Source organism: Lonchura striata, chromosome 15 (assembly GCF_046129695.1).
Source record: "Lonchura striata isolate bLonStr1 chromosome 15, bLonStr1.mat, whole genome shotgun sequence".
NCBI classification, from domain to species: domain Eukaryota; kingdom Metazoa; phylum Chordata; class Aves; order Passeriformes; family Estrildidae; genus Lonchura; species Lonchura striata.
The window spans coordinates 8,577,433-8,600,158 of record NC_134617.1 but is presented as its reverse complement, the minus strand read 5'-3'; the positions used below and the strand labels follow the sequence as shown (position 1 = coordinate 8,600,158).

Genomic DNA, 22,726 nt, shown 5'->3' with positions numbered 1-22,726 from the left:
TGCAGGTTTGTGTTAAATGTCTGCTTCAAAAGACCTGAAGCAAGTGTCCTTTTACTTGCTGTAAAAGGCATCACAAATTCCAGAACCAGTTTAGTTATTTTTTTCCTTTGGTTAAAATCTCCCTTTCTGTTTGACTTTATTTAAATTCAAAAAAAGTGAAGATATAGCATTGATATAGACCCACTAAAATATCCCAGGGATTGAAGGGAATGACTTCCCAAAATTATATATGATCACTGAGGCAAGCACTCTTTTTTTTTTCTGTTGCTCTTGTGCTGCTGGCATCAGGCATTGGCAGATCCTATCCCTCACTAAGGAATATATACTGCCCTCCAAAGATGCAGAACAGGGACTAAGAGAGGGAAAAGCTAATGAGCTGATTTCATTCTAATAAGATTCAGAACCACAGCCCCATTTTTGGCCCCTTCCTTTCAGGCCATTTAGGCAAATCACTGAATTTCTCTGCATCTGCCTTCCTTCACTGGAAGCTAAGGCTATTTTATTTCCCTTGTACAATAAAGATGTATAAAACTCCTCCTTTATCAATGAAAGGTAAGTTCCTTATTTGTGCAGGCTGCTGTCCAGCACCAGGTGTGGTACCTGCAGGGTTCACAGCCCAGGTGAAATGGGAGTAACGGGACCTACTGCCTGCAGCATCTAACACTGCAGTGGTGAGAGATTTGTGGCCAAAGCAAGGGCAGGACTGTTTTTCAGGTCACAAGAAAGTGTTTATAGTGTCTGGATAGAGGAAACAAACACCTGCCCTGCCCGTGTGAGCACAGCCTGCCAGCCTGGGGGATGCAGTGCCCTGCTGGCTGCACAGGTTTGTGTGGCAGGGTGCAGGGCTGCTCCTGTCTCCTCCCAGGGCTGCAGCCAGAGCCAGCTGTGGTGCAGCAGAGATCTGCTCCCAGCTGGAGATGTGTTTGGAACCCTGTCCTCGCTGCTCAGCTCTCCTGCCTTTGTGGTGATGGACTGTGTCCTGGCTTGTCCTTACTGAGTGATCATTCATTTCTCGTGGCTTTTAATTAGGGCAATTTCTTTTGGCCTGCTGGAAATGCTTTCCTCATGTAGATTAATTAAAAATAAAGCCTAGCTCTGACAATTTAATATGAGCTCTGGTCAGTATGCAGGCAGCCTTGTAAGCCATTATTAATTATACCATTCATATTCTTCATAATATTTACTTTTAAACCATGTTTTTCGGGAACTGAGGACAGTATTTGTTAGTCATTCTCCACAAAGTTGCAGGCAGAATTAATCCAGCTGGAGAGCAAAGATGTGCATGAAGCATCACATCTGCCCTGTGGCTGCACAGCCCATGCCCTGCTGCTGGAAGCAGGGCCATGGTGCCCTTGGGCAGCTCCTTTGTTTAGGGACAGCTCTGGGCAGCAGAGGTCCCTGGCTTAACACCAGGCAGTTCAGCCCCATGAAACATCAAGTCCTGTTAATGCTTCCTGCTGTTTTTTCCTCTCTGTAGGCAGCAGCTGACTGGTTTGGCCTTTGCAAGGTGTGAAACAATCGTCTAGAGGCTTGGGCAGTCAATAAATCAATACTGGCTAGTGAATGACTTTGTTCTGATCCTCCTCAGGTGTCTATTCAAATTCCAGTTTGATTGGCCTGTGGTATTTGCAGAATTGTGACCATCTCTTGGAGAATATTCACCTTTGTGTGGAGGACTGCAGATTAGTTTTTTATGTGTCCTCTCTTATTTCCCATAAAAAGTTTTAATTGTTTATCTACAAATAATTTGGGTAAAGCTCCATGCCTTCACAGTATTAATTTGCCCAAGGAATACCAAGACCTGCACTAGGAAGGCAAAGGTCAGGGGTGTTACAGAGTGCACCAAATCCAACTCAGGGCGTGCCTGATGTGACACTGCCCTGCCAGCAGTCCCCTGGTGATGGGAAATGGGACAGGGGACCCATGTGTCTCAGGTGTCATCCAGTCTGGCACTCACCCTCCTTGATTTTTCCTCTTCAAACTCTTTACGTTCTTTCAGGCTTCTCTTTCAGTGAAGCTTCTTAATTTTAATTTCTTATAAACTGACCTTGGAGAATAAACTCTGCTTCTGCCAACAGTCCATTAATGCACAGCGAGCAACTTTCTTGGGTGTGTTACTGGGACCAGATGAGAAAAGTGCTCTGATGTAGTGGGATTTTACTTGTCATGAATATTTATATAAAGTCTCTGTACTTTGATACTTTCAAGAATGTAAATGCAAAAGGGGAGGAAATAGTTTTTTTAACAATATTTTTAATACATCTTTTAGCCTGCTTTTGAAGTCCTAGAGAATATTGTGCTCTTTCCTGGGAGATTCCTGGGTGAGAGCAGCATGCTCACTCCCTGTGGCAGGGCTGCCCTGCTTCACCTGTGCAGAGGCTGGGAGGGCACAGCTGCACCTCCACCTGGGACCCAAAAATACACCAAAGTTATCCACAAAGTGGTGCTCTTTGTGCTGACCAGAGCGTGCATTGATTGCAATATTCAGCATAGAAGAATACTCCTGTAGGTGTTGCTGTACTGTAGATCAGGCATTTTGCTGAGCTGCATTTAAATATACAAAACATAAATGCATCATGGCATTTCAGCTAAACCTTTCTGCAGGACTTGTATTCAATATCATGAAAAATTTAAATTGTGGTGGTCTTGTAAGTTCTACCTAGAACAATATTAATTAAATCCTTGAAACACTAAATAGGAAGGGTGAAGGAATACTTTGATCAGGAGCCCAGTGTAGAGATGTAATCAGATAAAATTTTAAGAATATGCTATGACAACAGGGCTGGTTTTTCAAATGGAAAAAATGTTTTACACAGTGGCTGGAAAGGTGGGGAGGGCACAAGTAGTATTGCCATGAAATATATTCTTTCTTCTTACAGAGAAAACTGGGTATATATTTGCAATATTTGCTGCGGGAGACAGCCCAAAGTGCTGAGTAAATACCATTCCCTAGTTTTATTAATTTAAAATGTATTTATGTATTTTAGTTTAAGTGTTTCATTTTGTTTCTTTCAGGCTTCAGAATGCCTATGGTAAAATGACTTTGTATAATGATTTCAGTGTTCATATATATAATATATATATAATGATTTCATTGTTTCATTGTTGGAGAAAGCGAAAAGAAAAAAGGCCATGTAGTCAAAAGATCAAGCAAATATTTCACTCAGTGTACAACAAAATATTATGAGGTAATTTTATTTTGTTTCCATTTTTAGGTAAAAATATTACAGTATACAAGATAATTTTATTAAAGGTAAAAATACAGTATTTTTTTCTCTAAACAGATCTACGTACAGTACACTTTTTTATTTTGTTTTCTTTTATTTTTGTACAAATATAACTATTATTCTAATAGGCTATATGTATTCTCATCTGGCACTTAAGAACTGATCACAGGTCACCTTCTGGCTCTGCTTGTTTGTCTCTGCTGAAACCTAGATGTCATGTACATTTTATAGGTGTCTTATGTAAACAAACACTCCAGTTCCATGGTTCCCAAGTAGTAAGGTGTGCTTTAAGTAGTTGAAATCGTGTAGTCAACCATGAAAACCCAAGCCATCCATGTTTGCAGTTGTGTTGCACAGACAACTTTCCTGTTGAAAAAGTGTGATCCTTCCACTGCCACAGCCTGAGAACAGTTTGAATCCCTTTCTCATCCTCTGTAAAAGCCAAGAACATGACAACAATTTCTACAATGATTTTTATTTTATTTCCTTTTTTTTTTTTTTTTTTTGGTCAGAATGTTCTATTGAAACCTTTCTGTACAAATTTCAAGGCTGGAAACTACTGGGCAATGTTCTTTGTTATTGATCTCTCTCTATGGCTTGCAGTTTGACCTCTGGAATCTGAAAGCTGAGCTCAGTTGCATCGCTGTCTCTGGATTAATGTTTTTCTTTGAACTGAATACATTAGCACAAGGTATTTTATCTCTGGGTATTCCTGGGAAGTGAGTTTCACATCATTACGAGTATTTCAGTACACTGTTGTCAGAGATGGGATCGACTAAAGATAAAAGAGAGGCTAAGTGCATACAAAGAGACCATATCCATCAGCAGACTAGCTAATACAGCTGGAAAAGGTGGACAGGAGTGTTTGGCTGGCAATCCTTTCATCAGGTTAAAGGATAATTTACCCCACAAGCTTGATTTCATTTTTCCAATGCTGTCAGTGTCTACTTCTTGTTCACTGCCTTGGTCACTTCAACAGATGATTTCTCATTATGTTTTTATTAGCCATAATGCTGATCAAAGTTATATCCAGGGCTGCCAATGTAAACGAAAAAGGAGAGTACACACCCAAGAATAGGAATTTAAAAAATTTTGCAGGGAATATGCTTGGCACATTTTTTCTTCAGGCTTCACCCATTTCTTATCAGTACAGCCTCTGTTGGTGTTAATGAGCACAGTTCCATTGTCTTCTCTGGAGTCAGGTGAATGAAGATCTGGCCTTTTTTTGCCCTTAATTGGAGGTGCCTTCTCTATGGTGCATCTGTTTCTGATGTCAAGGGGCATCAATTTTTACCATTAAGTCACTTTTGTATCAGAAAAGATTTGACTGGTCACTCACCAAGTGCAGGAGAAACAGAAAGTGCTCCTACTAACACTTGCTTGTCAGCAGAAGCTGAGTGTACAGTGCCCATCTTTCACATGTTTTTTGCCCTCTAAGATGCTGGTTGAGAATGAACAATGTTTAGAAAACAAGTTGTCTTTCTCTGTATTCACCATCAAATGTCCTTATTTAAGGTCTTCCCAAACTTGTCACTCAGCTGCTGTATTAGTTTTGCCAGCTCACCAGTAGCTTGTGACTTTTCCTCTAAGAGTTCATAGCGGAGACTGGAAATATCTTGTTTGATTTCTTTAAGTTCTCCTGAAAGAGGAAAATGTTCTTGTTAGCCTGTAGTGAACCAAGTCAGTAATCCCTATGGTTCCAAGATATGAGAGAGCAATAATTGCAGTGTGTTTGGTCAGGAACGTGTGTGGAGCTGCATTTGATCTCCCTGCATTATGCACTTAATATCTGTATTTACAAGGAATAACCTGTACTTGCAATAGTGGTACCAACAGCAACAGTAAATATGTGGAGAGTTCATGTTTGTTTCTCAAATTTGTTCTCTCTCCACAAACTGATCTCCACCTATATAGGGGATTTGCAGGAGAGTAGCAGATAAGAGGTGTTAGAGGCTCTTTTCCATCTGCACACAAATCCCACATGCCACCACAGCAATAGGAACCTGGATCCCTTCAAAACAGGGTCCTTGGGGCAGGCCTGGGCAGGGCAGTCAGAAAAGGCTTCGTGTAGACACCAAGGTAAGGTTGGGTGTTGGCAATACCCTGGTGATTGTAAAGGAAGGTGAGCGAGAGCTACAGGGGTGAGCAGGGCTGGGTAAGATCCTGTGAGATATGTGTTCTGCTAAGGAAAAATAAGGACATGGAATTTCAAGGGCACAAGGGTGGCTCAGAGGCAGCACTGCTCACCTGAGTGTGAGCATGAGCAAGCTCTCTCTACAGAGGATCTTAAATAAGCTCAACCCTGCTACTGGCCAGATCAGCAGCAGTAACAGCACATGCTCATTAGGTGGGTTAATTACAAAATTCCACTTGCCTTCATTGACCTCATCATTTTCCCGGTCAACCTGAGCCTTCAGCACATAGCGCTTAATCAGGCGCTTCATTATCTTCTGAAAGGAGAACAGAAACACCCCTTTAGTGGGACACTGTCCACATTCCAGCCTTACTATGGGCAACTCAAACATCTGGTTTCACTAGGGATGATATTATTATTATTATTATTATTATTATTATTATTATTATTATTATTATTATTTCCCATTTGTTTTCCATTTTATATTGTGAACATTGTACTACAGTAGTCAGTTGACAGACACTCAATCATGACCCCGCATATGAAGCACTTTGGGGTTTTTTGTGGGCTGCATGTGAATGTAGAGCATACCCCACAGATAAAGAGAAAACATAGATGATCCAATAGAAAGCTAAGGAAATGGGATCCAGAGCTTTCTTTTAGTATGTTGCTAGTAGTACTTTACAGGAAGAAATAAGTGGTTAATTAAAGATGTTAGGAAACTCACAATGCAGCTGACCTGAGGTTCACAGAAAGGATCTGTTAACCTTGTCATTGGGTTTTTAAGAGAAAATAAATTTAGAGTAGGACAGAGAAAAGAGAGTCTGAACAAAGGTGGGGAACCTGGCTTAAGGGAGAAAAGTTTCTTATAGAAATGGTGGATTTTAAGAGACATATGTGATGAAAAATATAAAGCCATGTAAAATTACAAAATGGAAGATGACTGTTAGTAAGGAAGTGTAAGTATAGAAATAGATGATAGTTGTGGATATGAGCTTGCAATGTGCTATTGTTCCAAGGATGTCTAAGTTTAATTTATCTAGAAGGAAAATAACTTTGGTAGTCATGGGTTGCACTGGGGTACAGATCATGGCCTCATCTTCAGTGTAGAAAAGAACACCCCGGTGGGAAAAAAAAAAAAACCTATAAAGGAAAAAATGAATAAAAATATATAGTCATAAAAATAACTGGTCTCTCAGAGACAGAAGTTTGCAGAGATAAATCCTCTGCAAACACAAGAGAGCTCAGTGCCTTTGATTGACCAGATGTCCAGTGTTAAAGGAGAAGCCTCTCCCAGCATGGACTGACTTCTTCACAGAGCATTCACATCTCTGCTTGGAGCATCTGAAAAATGCTACAAAGGGTGTGAAATACAGATTAAGAAAACAGCACACCTGCTCTTTTTTTTTTTTTTCTGACTAGCCAAATAATGATTATAGCAGTGCAAAAGGCTTGTGAAGATCAAAGAAGGATCCAGTTATTTGTATATGCCATGCAACCATGGAATATGGGATGACTAAGACTGCCCTGGTATGTCAGAGGCATCTGGCTAAGCAGGTGAGTCACTAAGGTACAGAGATGAGGTACAGTGCACCTACGGTGTGCTGGAGATGGCCAAGGTAGGAGAATCCAGAGGGAGGTAGGGCTGTCACCTGAGAAAACATAAATGAAGTAATGTTTGGGGAAAGTAGGGAAATCCTGGATCCAAAAATAAGTAATTTTTTTCCACAGCAGAAGTCAGGGGATATTTAGACTAAAACAAGGAATCAGAGCACAGGTTCTTATTACCTGGAAAAAATGATACATCACCTCTCCTTATACAAATTCCCACATTCTCTTTGATAAAAGTATTATTTTTCCTAGACTACTTTATTCCCAAATCATGGCAGCTATATTGACTTGTTCATCATGCTTTTCAAAATATTGCATGTTTAAATTTTGTGTATTTTTGTTATCCCTCTAAAGCACTATTCATATGTAGTCAGTCTTAAATACACAGACTGCAGAGACTGCAGATACATCCCTCAATAAACACTGCTAAGCAAGAAGCAACTGCTTCAAAGGTTTTCCCAGTAGTAGAAGAAAAACTTTCTAGTCAGATTACAACACTGTTGCTTCTTTTTCTTCTTTAGGTTTAGATAATCATGACTATTACATTCTCCTTCTGTTATTTGGGCATTTTCTTTCTGCAGCAACTGAAATGTTCTAAGGTAGTTTGAAGACAAATCTAGCATTATTAAAACAAAATAACAGGTACTTATCTTTTTCTTTCTATTTTTCACAGTCACCTTTTTAAATATTGGAAATAAAGGTCTAATTTACCACAAACACTAGGTGGTCTCATTGAGAAATAACAGCTACAGGAAGAGACAATTTCAGCAGAGGCTGACACATCGCTTGTGGGTTTGAATGAATGGGAACATGCCAGAAGTGCTGAAATGCCACTTTGAGCAGGACACAATCTCTCATCCCTTTTCCTTTGATAGAATCAAGCCAACTAACTCCAGATGCCAGAGTGAATGCATCCTATTTCTAACTTAGATTTTTAGATATTCTATTTTGGTAGAAAAGCATGAAAAAATTCTAAAACTGGTAGAAATTCTTACTGGTGTGCTGAACAGCTTGGGAGCCCGTTGTGCTGGAAGCTCTACCAACACAAGACAAAGCACTTCTGAAACTGCCCTTCCACATTTTAGCCAGTTTAACTATTATTTTCCTCATCTGTCTTTAATGTCCATCCCTTCAGACGCATCACTTGCCATCAGATTCCTTTCCCATTTATGTTAAAAAAGAAGGCAAAAATCCTGCGGGGCGCATTCCGTTCATTGTATTGCCCTAGGACACGTTTGCACAAGAAATAACACATCTGCTGGTGCTGGACAGAGAGCTGTGGTACCCTGTGCCACCTCTGAACCGTAGCACATTGCAGGTTTAGCTTGGCAGGACGAGGCACTGCCAGAGGAAGCACATGCAAATGTGAATGCAGCAGCTGGAGAGATGGTTGAGCGTGGGGAATGAAATCTGGCAATGCGAGATGGGAGGAGGAAAGGTTGGGTGATGAGTACTAAGTGAAACCCCCTCGAGTGGCATTAATTAGCATGACAAATGCTAACACCATGCGTATTTCCATGGGTACAGACTTCCTTTTTTCCAGACCAGCCCAGCCCTGTGCCAGTGCCCAGCCTGGCACATGCCAGGACAGCATCGGCTGGCAGAGGGCAAACGTGGCTCTTGCAGGTAAGAGCTGGGCACTGGCAGACCTCTCTCCTGGCTTTTGCTGTCATGCTGTGATTACCTGGTATCTTGTGGGCTTGGTGTAAGCGTTCTTCCCAGAAAAACTCTCTGTGTTTTGAATGCTGGAGTGAAAGCGAACTTTCTGAAATTATAAAACATCATGGCATGGTTAAATCAGTGATAGCTTCTCATACCCAGACAGCCCCAAACTAAGAAGAGCTTTAGAAAAACTTTAGCTTTAGTAGGAAATGTGCAGTAAAGGCCAGAACATTCAGGGCAAAAAAGGAAATTTTTGGAAGACAGAAAAAAACCAAAAAAACCCCAAAAAATACAAAAATTCATGGAAAAATCTGGATTCTAGATGATCTAGACAGAAATGGTATTCACACACAAGTTCTAGACAATAAGGTGTTAAGAGGCACAAAATACTTTTATGTTAATGAGTCTGATGCCTATCAATTCAGAGCACAAGAAAGATAACTACTTGTATTTGGAAAGAACAAGATTGTGGTACAAAACCAAATTCTGAAACCCTGTTGACTTTCACAGATCCTTTTAAAACAGCTTTGCTATTTCTTTCAGGTAAAGAAAAATATGCATTTTTTAAACAGACAGTTTTTTTTTTTTTTTAATCAGAGGCTTCTAGAGGGTCTAGAAGCTTCCAAGGAGACTTTTCTGGACACTACCCACAATTATTTGTTAGAAGTTTCTTTGACTGTAATCCACCTCTGAGGTTTTTGGTCCAATACTAACAACAACAAAAAAAAATCACTTATTCAGAGGAATAAATATCACAGATTTCTGTACCTATATCCAATCATATGTAGAGGTGAGGCCCTGGATAAGGGCTTTTCTTCCCTGGTTGAACCAGAAATCCTGATTATTTTTTTTCTTTCAAATCAGGATGTTTATAATGATTAGATTAAAAGTCTGAAGTAATAGTGTAATTTAAAAAAAAATTCTTTCTTACTCATCAGGTGTATCATGAGCTTAAAGAGTCTCTTGAAGATGATACATGAACAAAATCAATAGGCAAGCAAGAAATGACTGATATTCTCAATTGTTTATGCTAAAGCCATGGAAAATATGAATTTTGCATGAGTTCCATGAAAAAGGGCAAGCCAGACACTTTCACTCATCTGGCTTGGGGAAGGAGAGGCTTAGAGAAAATTTTATTACTTTGTTTTAGTCTTTGAAGCAGAAATTAAATTTCAAACAAAGTGAGCTTAGTGCAGTCTGATTCAAATAACATTTTTAAAACATTTAAAAATCATTATTTGAGGTAGCTGAAGGAGAAAACACTTCTTTCATTTTGAGACTCCACTGTTCTAGTGGTTCTTCCAATAATCAATAGCAGTGTTAAATGAATTTGTAGACATGCTTTTCTGTCTTTGCAATGCTTCTCATGCTGATAGTTGAATTATTTGATAATACAGAGTAAACCCCATGGACAAACTTCTCCCTTCAATTTAGGTGCTGGCAGAAACTGGGTGAACACCTGATTTGAGCAGTTCTCCCAAACTGCTGGGAGGATGATCCTCTTTGGAGGCTGTGGGCTTTGCCTGGAGCTGGAGGGCTCACCATGAACTGAGGGGCTCACCAGGACCTGAATGGCTCACCACAGCTGGAGGGTTCACCACAGCTGGAGGGCTCACCAGGACCTGGATGGTTCACCACAGCTGGAGGGTTCACCACAGCTGGATGGCTCACCAGGACCTGGATGGTTCACCACAGCTGGAGGGCTCACCACAGCTGGAGGGCTCACCACAGCTGGAGGGCTCACCAGGACCTGGATGGTTCACCACAAGCTGGAGGTTCAGTTGTTTGCTCCTCCAATAGATCCAGGCAGACCTTAAAGCAGCCTACATTGTCCCCAAAGGCAAATTCTGCAAAGCCTCCTCCAACTTCCCTTCTCCTCAGTCTCCCTTTCTAGGCTACAGCTGAGGGTGGGCTGCACACAAGGTGGGCTATTGTCCCCTCCCTGGGCAGTGTCACACAGCTCTGCTGGGAGAGCCTGGAACAATGGCCCTGAGCCAAAGAAGTTGTGAGCCTGTTTGTGCCTCTGCTTCTGCCCCTCTCTCTGACCTTGCTTATTTGGCTTTGGAGTACATTTTTTTATAAAAATTGCCTTTTCCCTGGCGCCCGGTGCAATGAGGCTGCACCTTTGGGAGGACCCTCTGCTTGCAATGTGGTAGAACAACGTGCAGTGGTGAAGTCCTGTGAGAGGCTGTGATCTCCCCACAGTCCCTGGGTACCATGCAACCCCCTGCAGAAGCTCCCTGGCATGAATCCTTTCCACAAAGAAGCTGAAAAGTGGAGATAAAACATACCCGTTTTTTGGAATTCAGCATCCCCATCTCAAGGTCATTTTCACAGTTTTTGGCCTTAGATTTGCAGAGTTTTATGAGGCACATTTTTATTCTCAGTATGAGATAATAAAATGATTTAGGGCTTGGCACTAGATTAAAAGGAGCAGGTAAAGTCCTTCCTTCATCAAAGTAGGATAGCCAGAGCTTGGCACGTGCAAACTTCCACTCCACATCTGCATCCTCCTTGGGAAGGGAAGAAGGAAAAACAAGTCAACACCCAAATTAGTAAATAGGAAGGAATTCAGCTATGACCAGGACAAACATACAGATAGGAGTTAGCTACAACCAAATTCTGCCCACCAGAACAAGGTCCCTGCACAAAACATGTATTTGTAGGCTTCTCTGTTGTTTTCAAAACAAGGAAAATTTAAACAAAGTGATGCATAAACACAGTGTGTGTGTCTTCCAAATATTAGACTATTTCCTTGTACATCAGTGGGGTTCCTCAGTAACAATCTGGGTTTTTTGCTATGCTGATAAATCTATCAGAACATAGAGACATGGAAAGCAGAAGAAACTTTTATGAGCACAACAACAGCAAAGCCTGTCTGTGATGAGCTGCAATGCTCTGTGCCATCTGCTACCACTGCATTGGCTTGGAGTCCCCTTAGGGAGGCTCAGACACTGCTTTCTTCTATCATCAGCTGATTTCCTCTTGTGTGACACCTAATTCTCCTACTATTCACCTCCTGCCACTGATGAAGGTGGAGAATAACTCCATCATTCAGTGTCTGAATCTCCTTTATGAATTGTCAAAGTGGGCCAGGATCACTTCCAAGTAACAAGGGCAAGGTTAGCAAATGTTTTATGGAGGAAATCGTTCACTTGGCATTTATACAGGAGGATGATCAGGGCCATGTATCAGGAGCATTTATCAGGCAGAAGAAAGGGTGAGATACAGCTGTTGTGCTGCTGTGTTCATTGTGCTTTACATGGAGGGCAGAAGCAGCAGCAGAGGTGTGGATCTGCCAGCTCCCTGTACTGGTGTACATCTGTGTTCTGCTGGAGTTCATAACCTCTGATTACCCTGTGCCTCTGGAACCTGCTCAGGAACTGACACCATGGAGATTAGTTCTGCTACAGCAATGTGTCTTCACTAGAGCAGCAGCATTCCCTTCTGCCATTTGCTGTTCTCGTGGTTTGGGGTTGCACCTCACAGAATCCTTTAGTTGAATTACAGAACAAACCACTGGTGAACAATTCTAATGCCTTTCTGTTAAGCAGTTAAAAGTACTATTGATGGGAGCAGTTCTGTTTTATGGCTAGCAAAAGGATTTATTTCCATTAATCCAAATTTGTCAGGAAGTGCCAATACTTGAGGCATAAACAGAAGAAAACAAGAAGCAGCTAAGAGAGATGTTAAATGGTAGGCAGGAAAATATGGTCTTATCTCTCCAGGTAATAGTAAACCATCTACCCACTACCATAATGGAATTTAATTCCTAAGTAATGTCCATCCCAGCACATTATTGACATTGCTCTGGTCACACAAACACTTTGGCAATGAAGACTTTCTCTGCAGTCAGTCACCACCCGGCGATATTGAAAGATGCGTAGATGTGGCACGTGGGGACATGGTTTGGCGGTGGCCTTGGCAGTGCTGGATGAATCATTATAGGTTTTTTCCAACCTATATGACTCAGATTCTACAACTCTAATTTTCACAGAGATTCACAGAGAGTTCTTTAAATCTCACACTAGTGAGTACTGCAATGAATTACTATGAGAAGAACTAGTTTTTCCTCAATTAGGAGGATCTGGGCCAAACACTCACACTTGTTTCGCTTGCTGATACTTACAAGTAATCTTTACCAAAATTTTGAAAATTTCCATGCAATCAAGAAGAATGACAAACCATTTTGCCAAGAAAATGGCCATCACAAAGTTTAAACTGGAAAGTTAATATAAGCCACCTATTCAGATATTTTTAGTGATTTTTTTTTTTTTCTTCAAGAGCATCTCTGTCTACTACAATAAACTAGAACATGCAGTAAGAGGCTGAGACCCCTTCTGAAGTAAAGCTTGTTTCAAGTGAGTAGGATTCAGGGAATTGCTTGATCCTATGTGATTAGAAACCTTTGGAGAAATGACTCTGCTTCCTGCAATCCTGAAAGTCTCTAGGGCAGAGAGCATATGTAAGGTCTCTCTGACATTTAGACTCAGTTACAGCATGCACAGGATAGAGTTATATTTGTACTACAGTTCATGGATGAATCAGACATTACAGTGAGAAAATATTTTCAGCCCTGGCCTTTTTCAATGTCAGGTTTTGAGGGGAGATTAGGACAAGTAATTACTACAAACCCAACTGCAGAAGTTTGACATTTAACAAATCAGAAGTAAAAGGGTGACTCAACATTAACATTATCCAAATAATGTATTTTTTCCCTGCCTTTATTTAGATTAGTAGAGAGTTGTTTATGTTCAAAGCATTTAGCAAATCTACTCTGCTAATAGCCACACTACTGAGCAGGGCTGGGTAAACCCTGCAAATGCCTTTCTGCAGAAACCTATTAATATTCCTTGAGGGCTCTGTTTATATACTTTAAAAGATGGATTTTCTAAATGTCCACAAAGCCATGTTTTGCAGACCATCTTCAAAACTATTGTATCAAGTTTATGCTTGGTAATTGAAAAATATGGAATTTTTAAACATTTTCATGAATACACATGAGCTTCAGATCTACATGGGGTGGAGTGTTTAAGAAGTAGAAAACAGGCCAAAAAGTCAGAAAAAATATTACTCTGTCATAAGCATACTCTGTCATGTGCAGCTAAGGCAATACACATGGATAGATTATCATAACCAACAAAGGGAATAAAAAAATATCACAAGCTACTTGCATTAAATACATGTAAAGGAAATTTGGTTTACTCACAGAGGGTCATTAAAAGCAAAGAAGCTGAAATAGTTATAGAAATTATTCATTGTTGATTATTATTTCAATCATAATCTGGGGGTAGACTCAGCCTTAACTGTTATACCATGTGTGATTTCAGGATTCTAACCTTGGACGTAGAGTAAGCTACAGCCTCCTTGGGATTTTAGCATTTTTATTATCAGTAATAATTAAGTACATTGAGTATATAATCTGATTAATCTTACCTCAATTTCCTGATAGGAGTTGTTAATCATGGCTATTAGCATATTAAGCAGCACAACCACCATAGTGACGTTATATACTCCATAGAGTACATATCCAATATTCTCAATGAATTTATGGTCGTACTTCAGCACCACAGAGATCACTTCAGATAAGCCAAATATTGACCAGAATAAGGTTTTAAAACTTTCTTCTACCCTAAAAATAAAACAAACAATCTCTTTATAGAGTTGACATCAGGTTAGCCAGGCCACATGCTAATAATAAAAGCAGTAATCCACAAATATAAATATGTCTTGGCACAGTTCTTGCAACCCATTATCCATGACCCAGGGATGTGCCAAGTCATATTTCCTGATTTGATAAAGAAATATGATTTCTCATTAATACTACAAAGTTACAGTGTGCCCTGATTTGCTCCATCTGTTCTTATCAGGTGCATTACACTTGGATTTTGTGTCCCTAATAGGGATGACAAATCCATGGACAACTTGCATTTTGAAACTTTTTATGTAGGGCTTTTGCTTCTGCTCACTCACTCATCTTTTTTCATCCCAAGAAGATAGAAGCAAGTCTGACCTCCTTCTATGCAGTTTCCAGGGCAGAAGAGAAGCTTGTCTTTTACCCAGGAGAAGGGAATGAAAAGTTCTGCACTGTGGGATTAATATAAAGAACACATATATAGTCAGACCATAGTCTGATTTTCTTCCCATCCTGCTTTGGGACTCCAAACATGTCAGACACATTTTTTTTTTAGGGAAAAAAAATGGATTTAAGGAGTGGTAGAAGATGTTGCAGAGAGATATTTTGATTTCATTATTATCCTTGCTTGAAGGTAGAAAGGAGCAAGAGGAAAATTAAAAGGTTGAAAGATAGGACAAAGGGAAATAAGCCAATGACAAAGAGAAATGGGGCTGGAAAGAATGTGGCCAGACTAACAGGTCAAAAGGAGGGCCTGATCCAAGGATCTGGGGCTGTAACAGGGGAGGGGAGCAGCCCCAGCTGAAAAAGACAGAAGGAGGAGGAGGAGGGATGCTGGCACATTTTGAAAGCATTTTGCCTAATATTTAACTTAGAAGGCATTTTGCCTTTGCTGAGTAATCCTTAGCCTGTTAACAGTTAATTGCCTCCTTTCTCCTCCTGCCTGCCAGGAGGTAACACCTTCAAATGAAACAATGCCATATAAAAATTATTTTGATGAAATGTTTCTTACTAGGGTGGCAGACTAATCCTGCTAAATCTGCTTATTAAAACAACTTATAGATACAAACCATGGCATATTCAATGGGAAAAATAAACCTTACATCAATCCCAGCATCAATTACAACATTCATAAAAGCAAGAGAAATTAATTTCAACCCTTTGAAAAGCTGGTGCAGATTCCTGGACAGCTCCTTTCTGCTGCAGCAAACTGGTTTTTAATTCCCATCAAAATTTGTAGTATTCCATATCTCATTTACTACTAGTAGTAAAACTGCTGTTAAGAGTATAATATTTACTCTGTATATTGTTTTGTGGGGAGTAACATCCAGTGATGTTTCAAATAAATGTTGCACAATTTCCTGGATGACCAGAGTCACTGGTACCCCACTCCCTGGTCCCTGTGGCTCTGCATGGCTGTAGAGATGCCCCTGGGGGATCTCTGACTGTGCTACACTCAGGTGCCATCACTTTTCCACCTTATTTTCCTCTCCTGTAACACATTTACAGGCTCTTTTCTCCTGCCCTCATCTGCAGCTGAGCTGACCTGGCATTAACGTGTCAGACTCCACTGCACAGTGGCAATCTGGCCACTGCTTCTCCCACAGATATTGCACTTCCCAGCTAAGGAACACATATACACCAATGAAATTTGGCATTGAAACCCATCACTGAGGTGATTTCCCAAACTAATAAAAATCATAACCCCCAGCCTTGAGCCCAGCTGCGCTCTGCTATTAACTTTCCTTTTTAATTTAGAAAGGTTCCCTCAGTTTTCCATCCCACTGGCAGATTTTAATACAATGTGTCAGCTCTGCTCCTTTTCTGCAGCTTAAACATTGACCTCTATACTCGAGCAGTGCCAGATTCTCTTTGAAAAGTAAATTGAGAGTTGCAAGCAGCCTTGACCACCAGAGGTAAGGGCAGGGGTGCCAGGCTCCTCTGTAATGTCCATAAACCTTATTTCCAGTGTCAGGTAAGGGGCCAGTGCTTGTGGTGGGACTGAGAGGCTGCTGGAAAGGCTGACCTCACCTGTAGCACCAAAATGATGTTTATCAGAGCCCCCAGGCAGATGCAGGCATCTCTGTGTCAGAGGAAATGATTTAAGAAGACCTTGTTCTAGTCCATCCCTACCCTTCAGAATGGCTGGATGACTCTTTCCTTCTCCCTTTTAGATTATTGCCAGGTTGCACGAGATTTGACACAGGTTGCAGAGAACATCAGTTGGGTTTTTTTGTGCCTTTTTTTTTTTTTCCAAGAACATCTCACTAAAACATGAGAGGAGGATGTTGGGAGCCAAATTCTCAAAGATTTCAAGATGCCAATGTGTCTCCTTGTTGCCAGCTGAGCAATTTACCCCCTTCCTGCAAGGTCAGCAGGTGTTTTATCCTTCTCAAAGGCAAACAAATGAAGGATTTAGGAAATCAGGTGTTCTGCCCAAACTGACATCTCCTGGCAGCAGGAGGGTCTGGCAGTGACAGATTGGCAGATGCTCCTTGTGGAGGTGGCTATGCAGCAATCACCCTCTTTACTGTGGTAGAACTGACTGCACTGGGGAGACCACGGAGATTGTTTGTTTGTTTCATTACACTTATTTCAGTAAAATTTAAAGATTTTGCACTGAGGAAGGTGATGCTTCCTAACAGACCAGAGCCAATTATCTATTTGCAGATTTTCCTCACTATACAGCAAAGGATCATGGCAAGGCTCTCACTTGCTATCAGTCTTGTGCCCTCCTCTTTAAGAAACCTTAAGGCATCCTTTCAGATTTATTTCCTTAAATGATTTTGAGAACTAACTCTGCCAAAAAAGCAATGTAATCTACAAAACTATCACATTTTGACAAAACAAAACAAGTAGAAAAAAGCCTTCAAGCCTCGAAGTAGCTTTGGCACTGAACAGTGAGTCACATTCCCCTTTGGGGAGGGTGAGACAGAAAACCTTGCCTTGTAGTCTTCAGCCTGATTTCTGATGCAGAAAGCAAGATGAACACAATCAGACTTGCCTCCATTTTGATTTTGTTTGCATAGCATGTTCTTAATTACAGGCTGTTTCAAGAGCTGTGTGCTGTACACAGCATCTGATAAACAGATAAACATAGCTGGCATGGTGGCAACTGCTGTGGAAATGATCTGCTCTTCAGCACTGAAGAACTTCCAAAAAATTTTGGAAGTATGGTAAGTTAAATTATCTCTATATTAACTGTGTCGAGTAAAGACAACTGCATCCTTATTTCCTCTGCTTCCAGAACATAAAAAATGAAAGAAATGAAACTTTGTATAATAAATCAGAGGCCACTGGAGTGCTATGTACTTGCTCTGTAGATGACAAAAGAGAAGAAATTGAGTACACAAATTCAAAGTACAGTAGAAATGGAGGGCAAAAGTTAAACCAAATATTCACAAGCTATTATCTTTAGAACTAAGCAAGCAATTCTCTCAGTATACATTTTTTTCCTGTTTACATACTGCCCTGGGAAGGTGTGCCTTTCTTAAAATTGTAATTTGAAATATTTTAGTGAGCAGCTGTTTGCTTAAGGTTCCCCACTGAGGCAATGCAGGGACCTGTCAATACTCTTTGGAACTGCCCACAGTTAATTAAGGGCACAAATTCAATGGGCCTTTTTCTGTCACAGCTGTCCAGGTGACTCTGAGAACTGGGTCCCACAGTTAAATAGTCACATTTCTGACTGTAAAACTCAATGTAAAACTCACCCATCCTCATTAAAATCCACAAACATGCTCCCAAAAAACGCCTTCTGTGCTGTTGCAGCAGTCACTGAAGGGTTATGAGGACACCACAGTAATCATTTCCCCTTTTTGCCCCAGTGATTTTTCAGTGAATGAACAGCTGTAATACCCAAGCTCTAATACTGAAATCTTCCCCCTTTCCATGAGTAAATTGATGGCAGCAGGAGATCTCCACCTTCAGCAAGGCCAACAAGCAGCCACCAAAAATAGAGCAGGAAGCATTGCTACAACTGGTGTCTGCCTATCAGCCAAAACAACCTTGTAATTAGCTTATTAAAATTGTTTGAGACTGTCTACCACAGGGCTTCTCGTTTGTTGCACGGAATGTCTAAGAAGGATTTTCAGAAAGAATGTAAATCTATTCTCCTCGTTTCACATGATGAAAAGGCTCATTTTCACTGATCATCATTTGCCACTCCTGTGTGTTTAAATAATCAGAAGAAAGTAAGTATTTTTAAAGTCTCTTCCAAATTCTTGAAAGGAAAATTTATTCTCATTGAAAATTTGCTTTATAAGAATGTGAAGTTCCCCCAGGAGAAGTAGTCAGCAGGCTGAAGTTAAGGAGGATCTCTCCCCAGTCCAAATACCCTTGGGCTTTTAAAGCAATCTTTACTCCAGTGAGCAGTCAGCATCTTAGTGAATGTTTGATCATTATTTCAATAAAAAGTGACTACTGGAAGATGTACTTAGATAATGAGTGCTAATAAGAGAGCTACTGCGCTGAATTGCATCAGTGACTGGGATTTGTCAGTGCTGTTCTCCAGGGATGTGCCTGGGGGATGCCACAAGTGAGGGCTGCTGTGCCACCAGGCAGTCAGGGATGGTACTGACTTGATTCTCATTAAGTCTTGTGCTTCAAGGGCATCTTCTTCTTTTCAAACCTGTAGCAAGTCACATCCCACACACTCAGTTCTCTTCTCGCTAACTACTGAGCACAGATAGATGTAAATGCTTCTGGTCTACAAATCTTCCATTAAAATGCACCCTGAGGCCCCAGGAGAGGTCTAGAAAGCAAATTTGGCTCAACAAGGGAAAGTAAGCATTCTGCTACAGGTTACGTGTGGCACAACAGGGTGGTGTGGTGAAACTGGAAGGCAACAGCCACTTGCAGGACAGAAACAATGCTGGAAAGGTCATTTCTCTGAGAGGAGTGATGAGCTTAGCCCCAGGCTCACTGTGTAACACGTTCCAGAGCTGACACATCACATGCAGCATCAGATGTCTGCTGTGCACACAGTAACCACTGTGGGCTCAGGCACCGTGGTTTTGGAGTGCTTTCCTGGAAGTCAGCTCACAGCAAGGGGAACACATCATGCCAATCTCCCCACAGACAGGTGTGTGGGAAGGAAAGCCCCTTCTGTGTCCCTAAGGCAAGTCAAGGTGGGTTTGTGAGACACAAAACAGACTGTCCCAGTGCTGTGCTGGTGCCACATTGCAGTGCAAGGGAGGAGGCTTTCCCCTGCATGCATGGGACACATCCCTCATACTCAGCAGGACTGTCCCCTGCTCTGAAAACTCCCTCAGGACCTCAGCTGTCCCCTGGGGTCCTGGAGAATCGAGACTGCATTTTGTCCTGCCACCAAAGGGCTGTAAGATCAAAAGCAGCCTCACGCTGAACCTCACTCCATTGGCATTTGCCAACTTCTTTCTCTTCCCAACATCCCTGAGAAGGTGAGGGAAGGGACCTCCAGCACAGACAGCTCTGCAGGGCTGGGAGTGAGCATGGTCCAGGCAGAGCTGTGGGGAGGAGCCTGGCAGGATGCTCTGTGCAACCTTCACATGGCTGAAAAGTTCCCAGTCAGGTCTTGAACCCCACATCCCAGGCACCCTGGGTGGCTTTACTCTGTTTTGAGCACCATGGGCAGCAGCTGGCTCTGCAGAAGGGCACCCAATAATCACAGCTGCACTGAAATGATGTCCTAAAACAGACCACAAAATTGCAGAGTGGGAAGGGACCCACAAGGACCATTGAGTCCAACTCTTAAATGAATGGACCCTATGGGAATTGAACGCACAACACTGGTCTCAGAGATGCAAAAGGCTTCCTCATTTTACATACATTTCATCTTACAGGTTTAAGAACAGGATTCTTAGGTTTAACTTCTCCACTGCTTCTCTTGAAACATTGAACTGAACATCTCACAGAACATTTCCCTGATCTGCTGTTTTGATTTTCAGAAATAACCGGTTCTGAACTGCTCCTTTCCCTACACTCAGGCCCGGAGCTGGCTGGCAGGGCTGCAGGCTGTGGAACAAGTTTCCCTGTCAAAGCCTGGGTGTGATTTCCCTACAGAGCTGCAGCAGGAGGCGGCTGAGCAGAGCTTGTGTCAGCAGCAGGCTGGAGGGGCTGGGAGCATCCTCCCTCCCGCGGGTACTCACGTTGTAAACGCGGGGTTGTACTTTGCACCAAGGTAGTAAGAGTAAAGGTTGAACATCCCAATCATGAAGGCTAGGAACACCATGATGAAGATGACCATGAACTTGAAGATGTCCTTCACGGTCCTCCCCAGAGAGATCTGCAGGGGGCCGAAGCTTTCGTTGGCTGGAAGAATGTAAGCAATGCGGGAGAAGCTGAGTACCACAGCTATGGCATACAGGCCTTCTGAAATGATCTGGGGATCCGAGGGGAGCCACTTGTTCCTGGCTAAAACAATACATGTACACTAGGTGTTAGTCACAAAAAGGGTTAGATGGAAGCTGCTATGATAAATGCCCCTTTGCCAGACTCAGTCTTGCATTTGGGTGGGAGTTAAAGAGAAATAAACAACTTTGGGGCAATTGTTCACTGGACCACAATATGCAGTACAACTACAGCGAATTAGTTGTATTTTTCACATGGTAAAGGCAGGAAATGATCAAGTCACAGGGATTTACTGAAGCCACACAGTGAAAATAACAAACAGCATGGCTTTAAACAAAGTTGATATTTTCTGTTTCCTAGTTGAATATCAACTGTGCTGTGCCTTCTCTCTTTGAAGCTTTTGAGTCTGAGAACCAGACCACAACATGTGGAGTACAGTAGTGGATTTGGATACAGGGCACTGTGTCAGTATTTGGAAAGGAAGCATTAGGGAGATCAAGAGCTATATCCCCACCATTAGATAAGAAAGTTAGGATTTTTGCAGATAAAGCAAGTATAAACACTGTGTACCATTTTCATGTTACCTCTAAATTAAAACCATTTTCTGAAGTCTAATTACTCTAATATTTTTACATTAGAAAGCCCCAAATATGCATAATTTACCTAATCTGCTGAAATGTAAACATTTATATTAATATGGCTTATAAGTGTCTTTGCATCAACTCAGGTTCTTGATGGAAAGATTGTGACTCACAGTTAAAACATGTGACATCTTCAGGGCCACAGCAGGAAACTTAGGCATTATTTGCAATAATCTGAACCAAAGGAAAAGCAGCAGATGGTCGAATTCCCAGGATCTCATTGGGATATTCTGTTCCGGACCCTTTGCACCTTTGTACCATGAACTCACTTTAAAAGGGTGAGCAGCCAGGCACAGAGGGAAAAGCCACAGCCTAGTCTCTGTGGCTCTTGGCTGGTGTGGGCAGAGAGGGATGTGAGATGCTGCGAGAGCTGCTGGGGCCACTGGGATTCCTTAGTGCCCAGCCCTGGAGCTCCTGCAGCCCCCTGGAGCCAAAATCCCCGTGGGTTCTGCCCAGGCTGCATCCAGAGCGTGCAGAGGTGTGCAGTGTCTCCAGCCCCCACACTCATGTGAAGCTCTGTTCATTTCTGTACAGCACAGGAAAACCATTTCAGCCATCCAAAAGAACATTTTCAAGGCACTGCTGTGGCTTGCATTTCCCAATGTCAGCACTTATAGCTGATACAGGCTCTACAAAAATGTAGGTTTTGATGAGCAGCAGCTATTTTTATTGCTATTCTTATTTATTTTTGTAGAGGTGTTGGATGTAACAGAAATGCAGAGATACAGCAGCCTCAGATTCTGTGTTTGTTCACACATTTCCCTCCTCTCTCATTTGGAAAGCCAAGCAGATTAATTCATCTGTAATTTAAATTCTATTCTGGTCACTCAGAGCTCCTGATTATCTGTTGCTCAAGCTAGATTTTCAGGATGTGATTGGCCTGAATGTAGCCATAGCACAAGAGCAGAGGCTGAATGAGGTTCGGGTCCTTTCTGACTGGTTAGGAAGACGGCTGAAATGGGTAGATGTAGGGAAAATAATTTGGTTTATTTAGAAGAAAACTATATAAATATTACAAAAAGAAAGTTGCTTTCAGTACTCCCACACATTAACCTAAAAGAACAGGAAGTATTAGACAGCAAAAAGCATCTTACCATAGGTGAAGTAAGCAACTTCAGGGGGAAGGGTGACATTATTGAGGTCATCATCTTGAACGTACTGATCTACGTACTGCTGTGCCTCAGATGCTTTAAGAAAAGCCATGAACCTGGCAGTGAATGATGCCACGAAGATGGACAGCATCCCAAAGTCCAGCAGGTTCCAGAGATGCACCACATATTCACGTGGGCCCTCTTCCCAGATCTCCTTGCACTCTGACCATATCATACCTGTGGAGGGACCAGAGCACCTTTAACTGGCAAACACAGAAGGTGTTTCTGTATTCAGACAGATCTGTTTGTTTCCTGCTTGCAGTGGCTTCTAAGACTGAAGGAAAAGACCCTTTAATTAAACAAATTTATTGAGAATGGATCGTGTAATCTTTTAT

The 22,726-nt window shown here is 41.6% G+C and overlaps 1 protein-coding gene across 2 annotated transcripts in view; it reads right to left on the bottom strand.

Annotated features, from left to right (window-relative positions):
* Positions 1-3,728: 3,728 nt before the first annotated feature.
* Positions 3,729-22,726, bottom strand: part of TRPC7 (transient receptor potential cation channel subfamily C member 7) — a 64,491-nt gene continuing 45,493 nt past the window's right edge. The window contains exons 5-11 of one of the 2 annotated variants that reach the window (XM_021549466.2): positions 22,335-22,568; positions 20,398-20,662; positions 14,071-14,266; positions 10,926-11,147; positions 8,657-8,737; positions 5,602-5,677; positions 3,729-4,866 (exon numbers count right to left, since the gene is read on the bottom strand). In XM_021549466.2, the coding sequence (XP_021405141.1) occupies positions 4,724-4,866; positions 5,602-5,677; positions 8,657-8,737; positions 10,926-11,147; positions 14,071-14,266; positions 20,398-20,662; positions 22,335-22,568 (1,217 nt within the window). In that variant the 3' untranslated portion in view covers positions 3,729-4,723. The remainder of the gene's footprint in view (positions 4,867-5,601; positions 5,678-8,656; positions 8,738-10,925; positions 11,148-14,070; positions 14,267-20,397; positions 20,663-22,334; positions 22,569-22,726) is intronic. The other variant, XM_077786685.1, reaches the window with a different exon arrangement.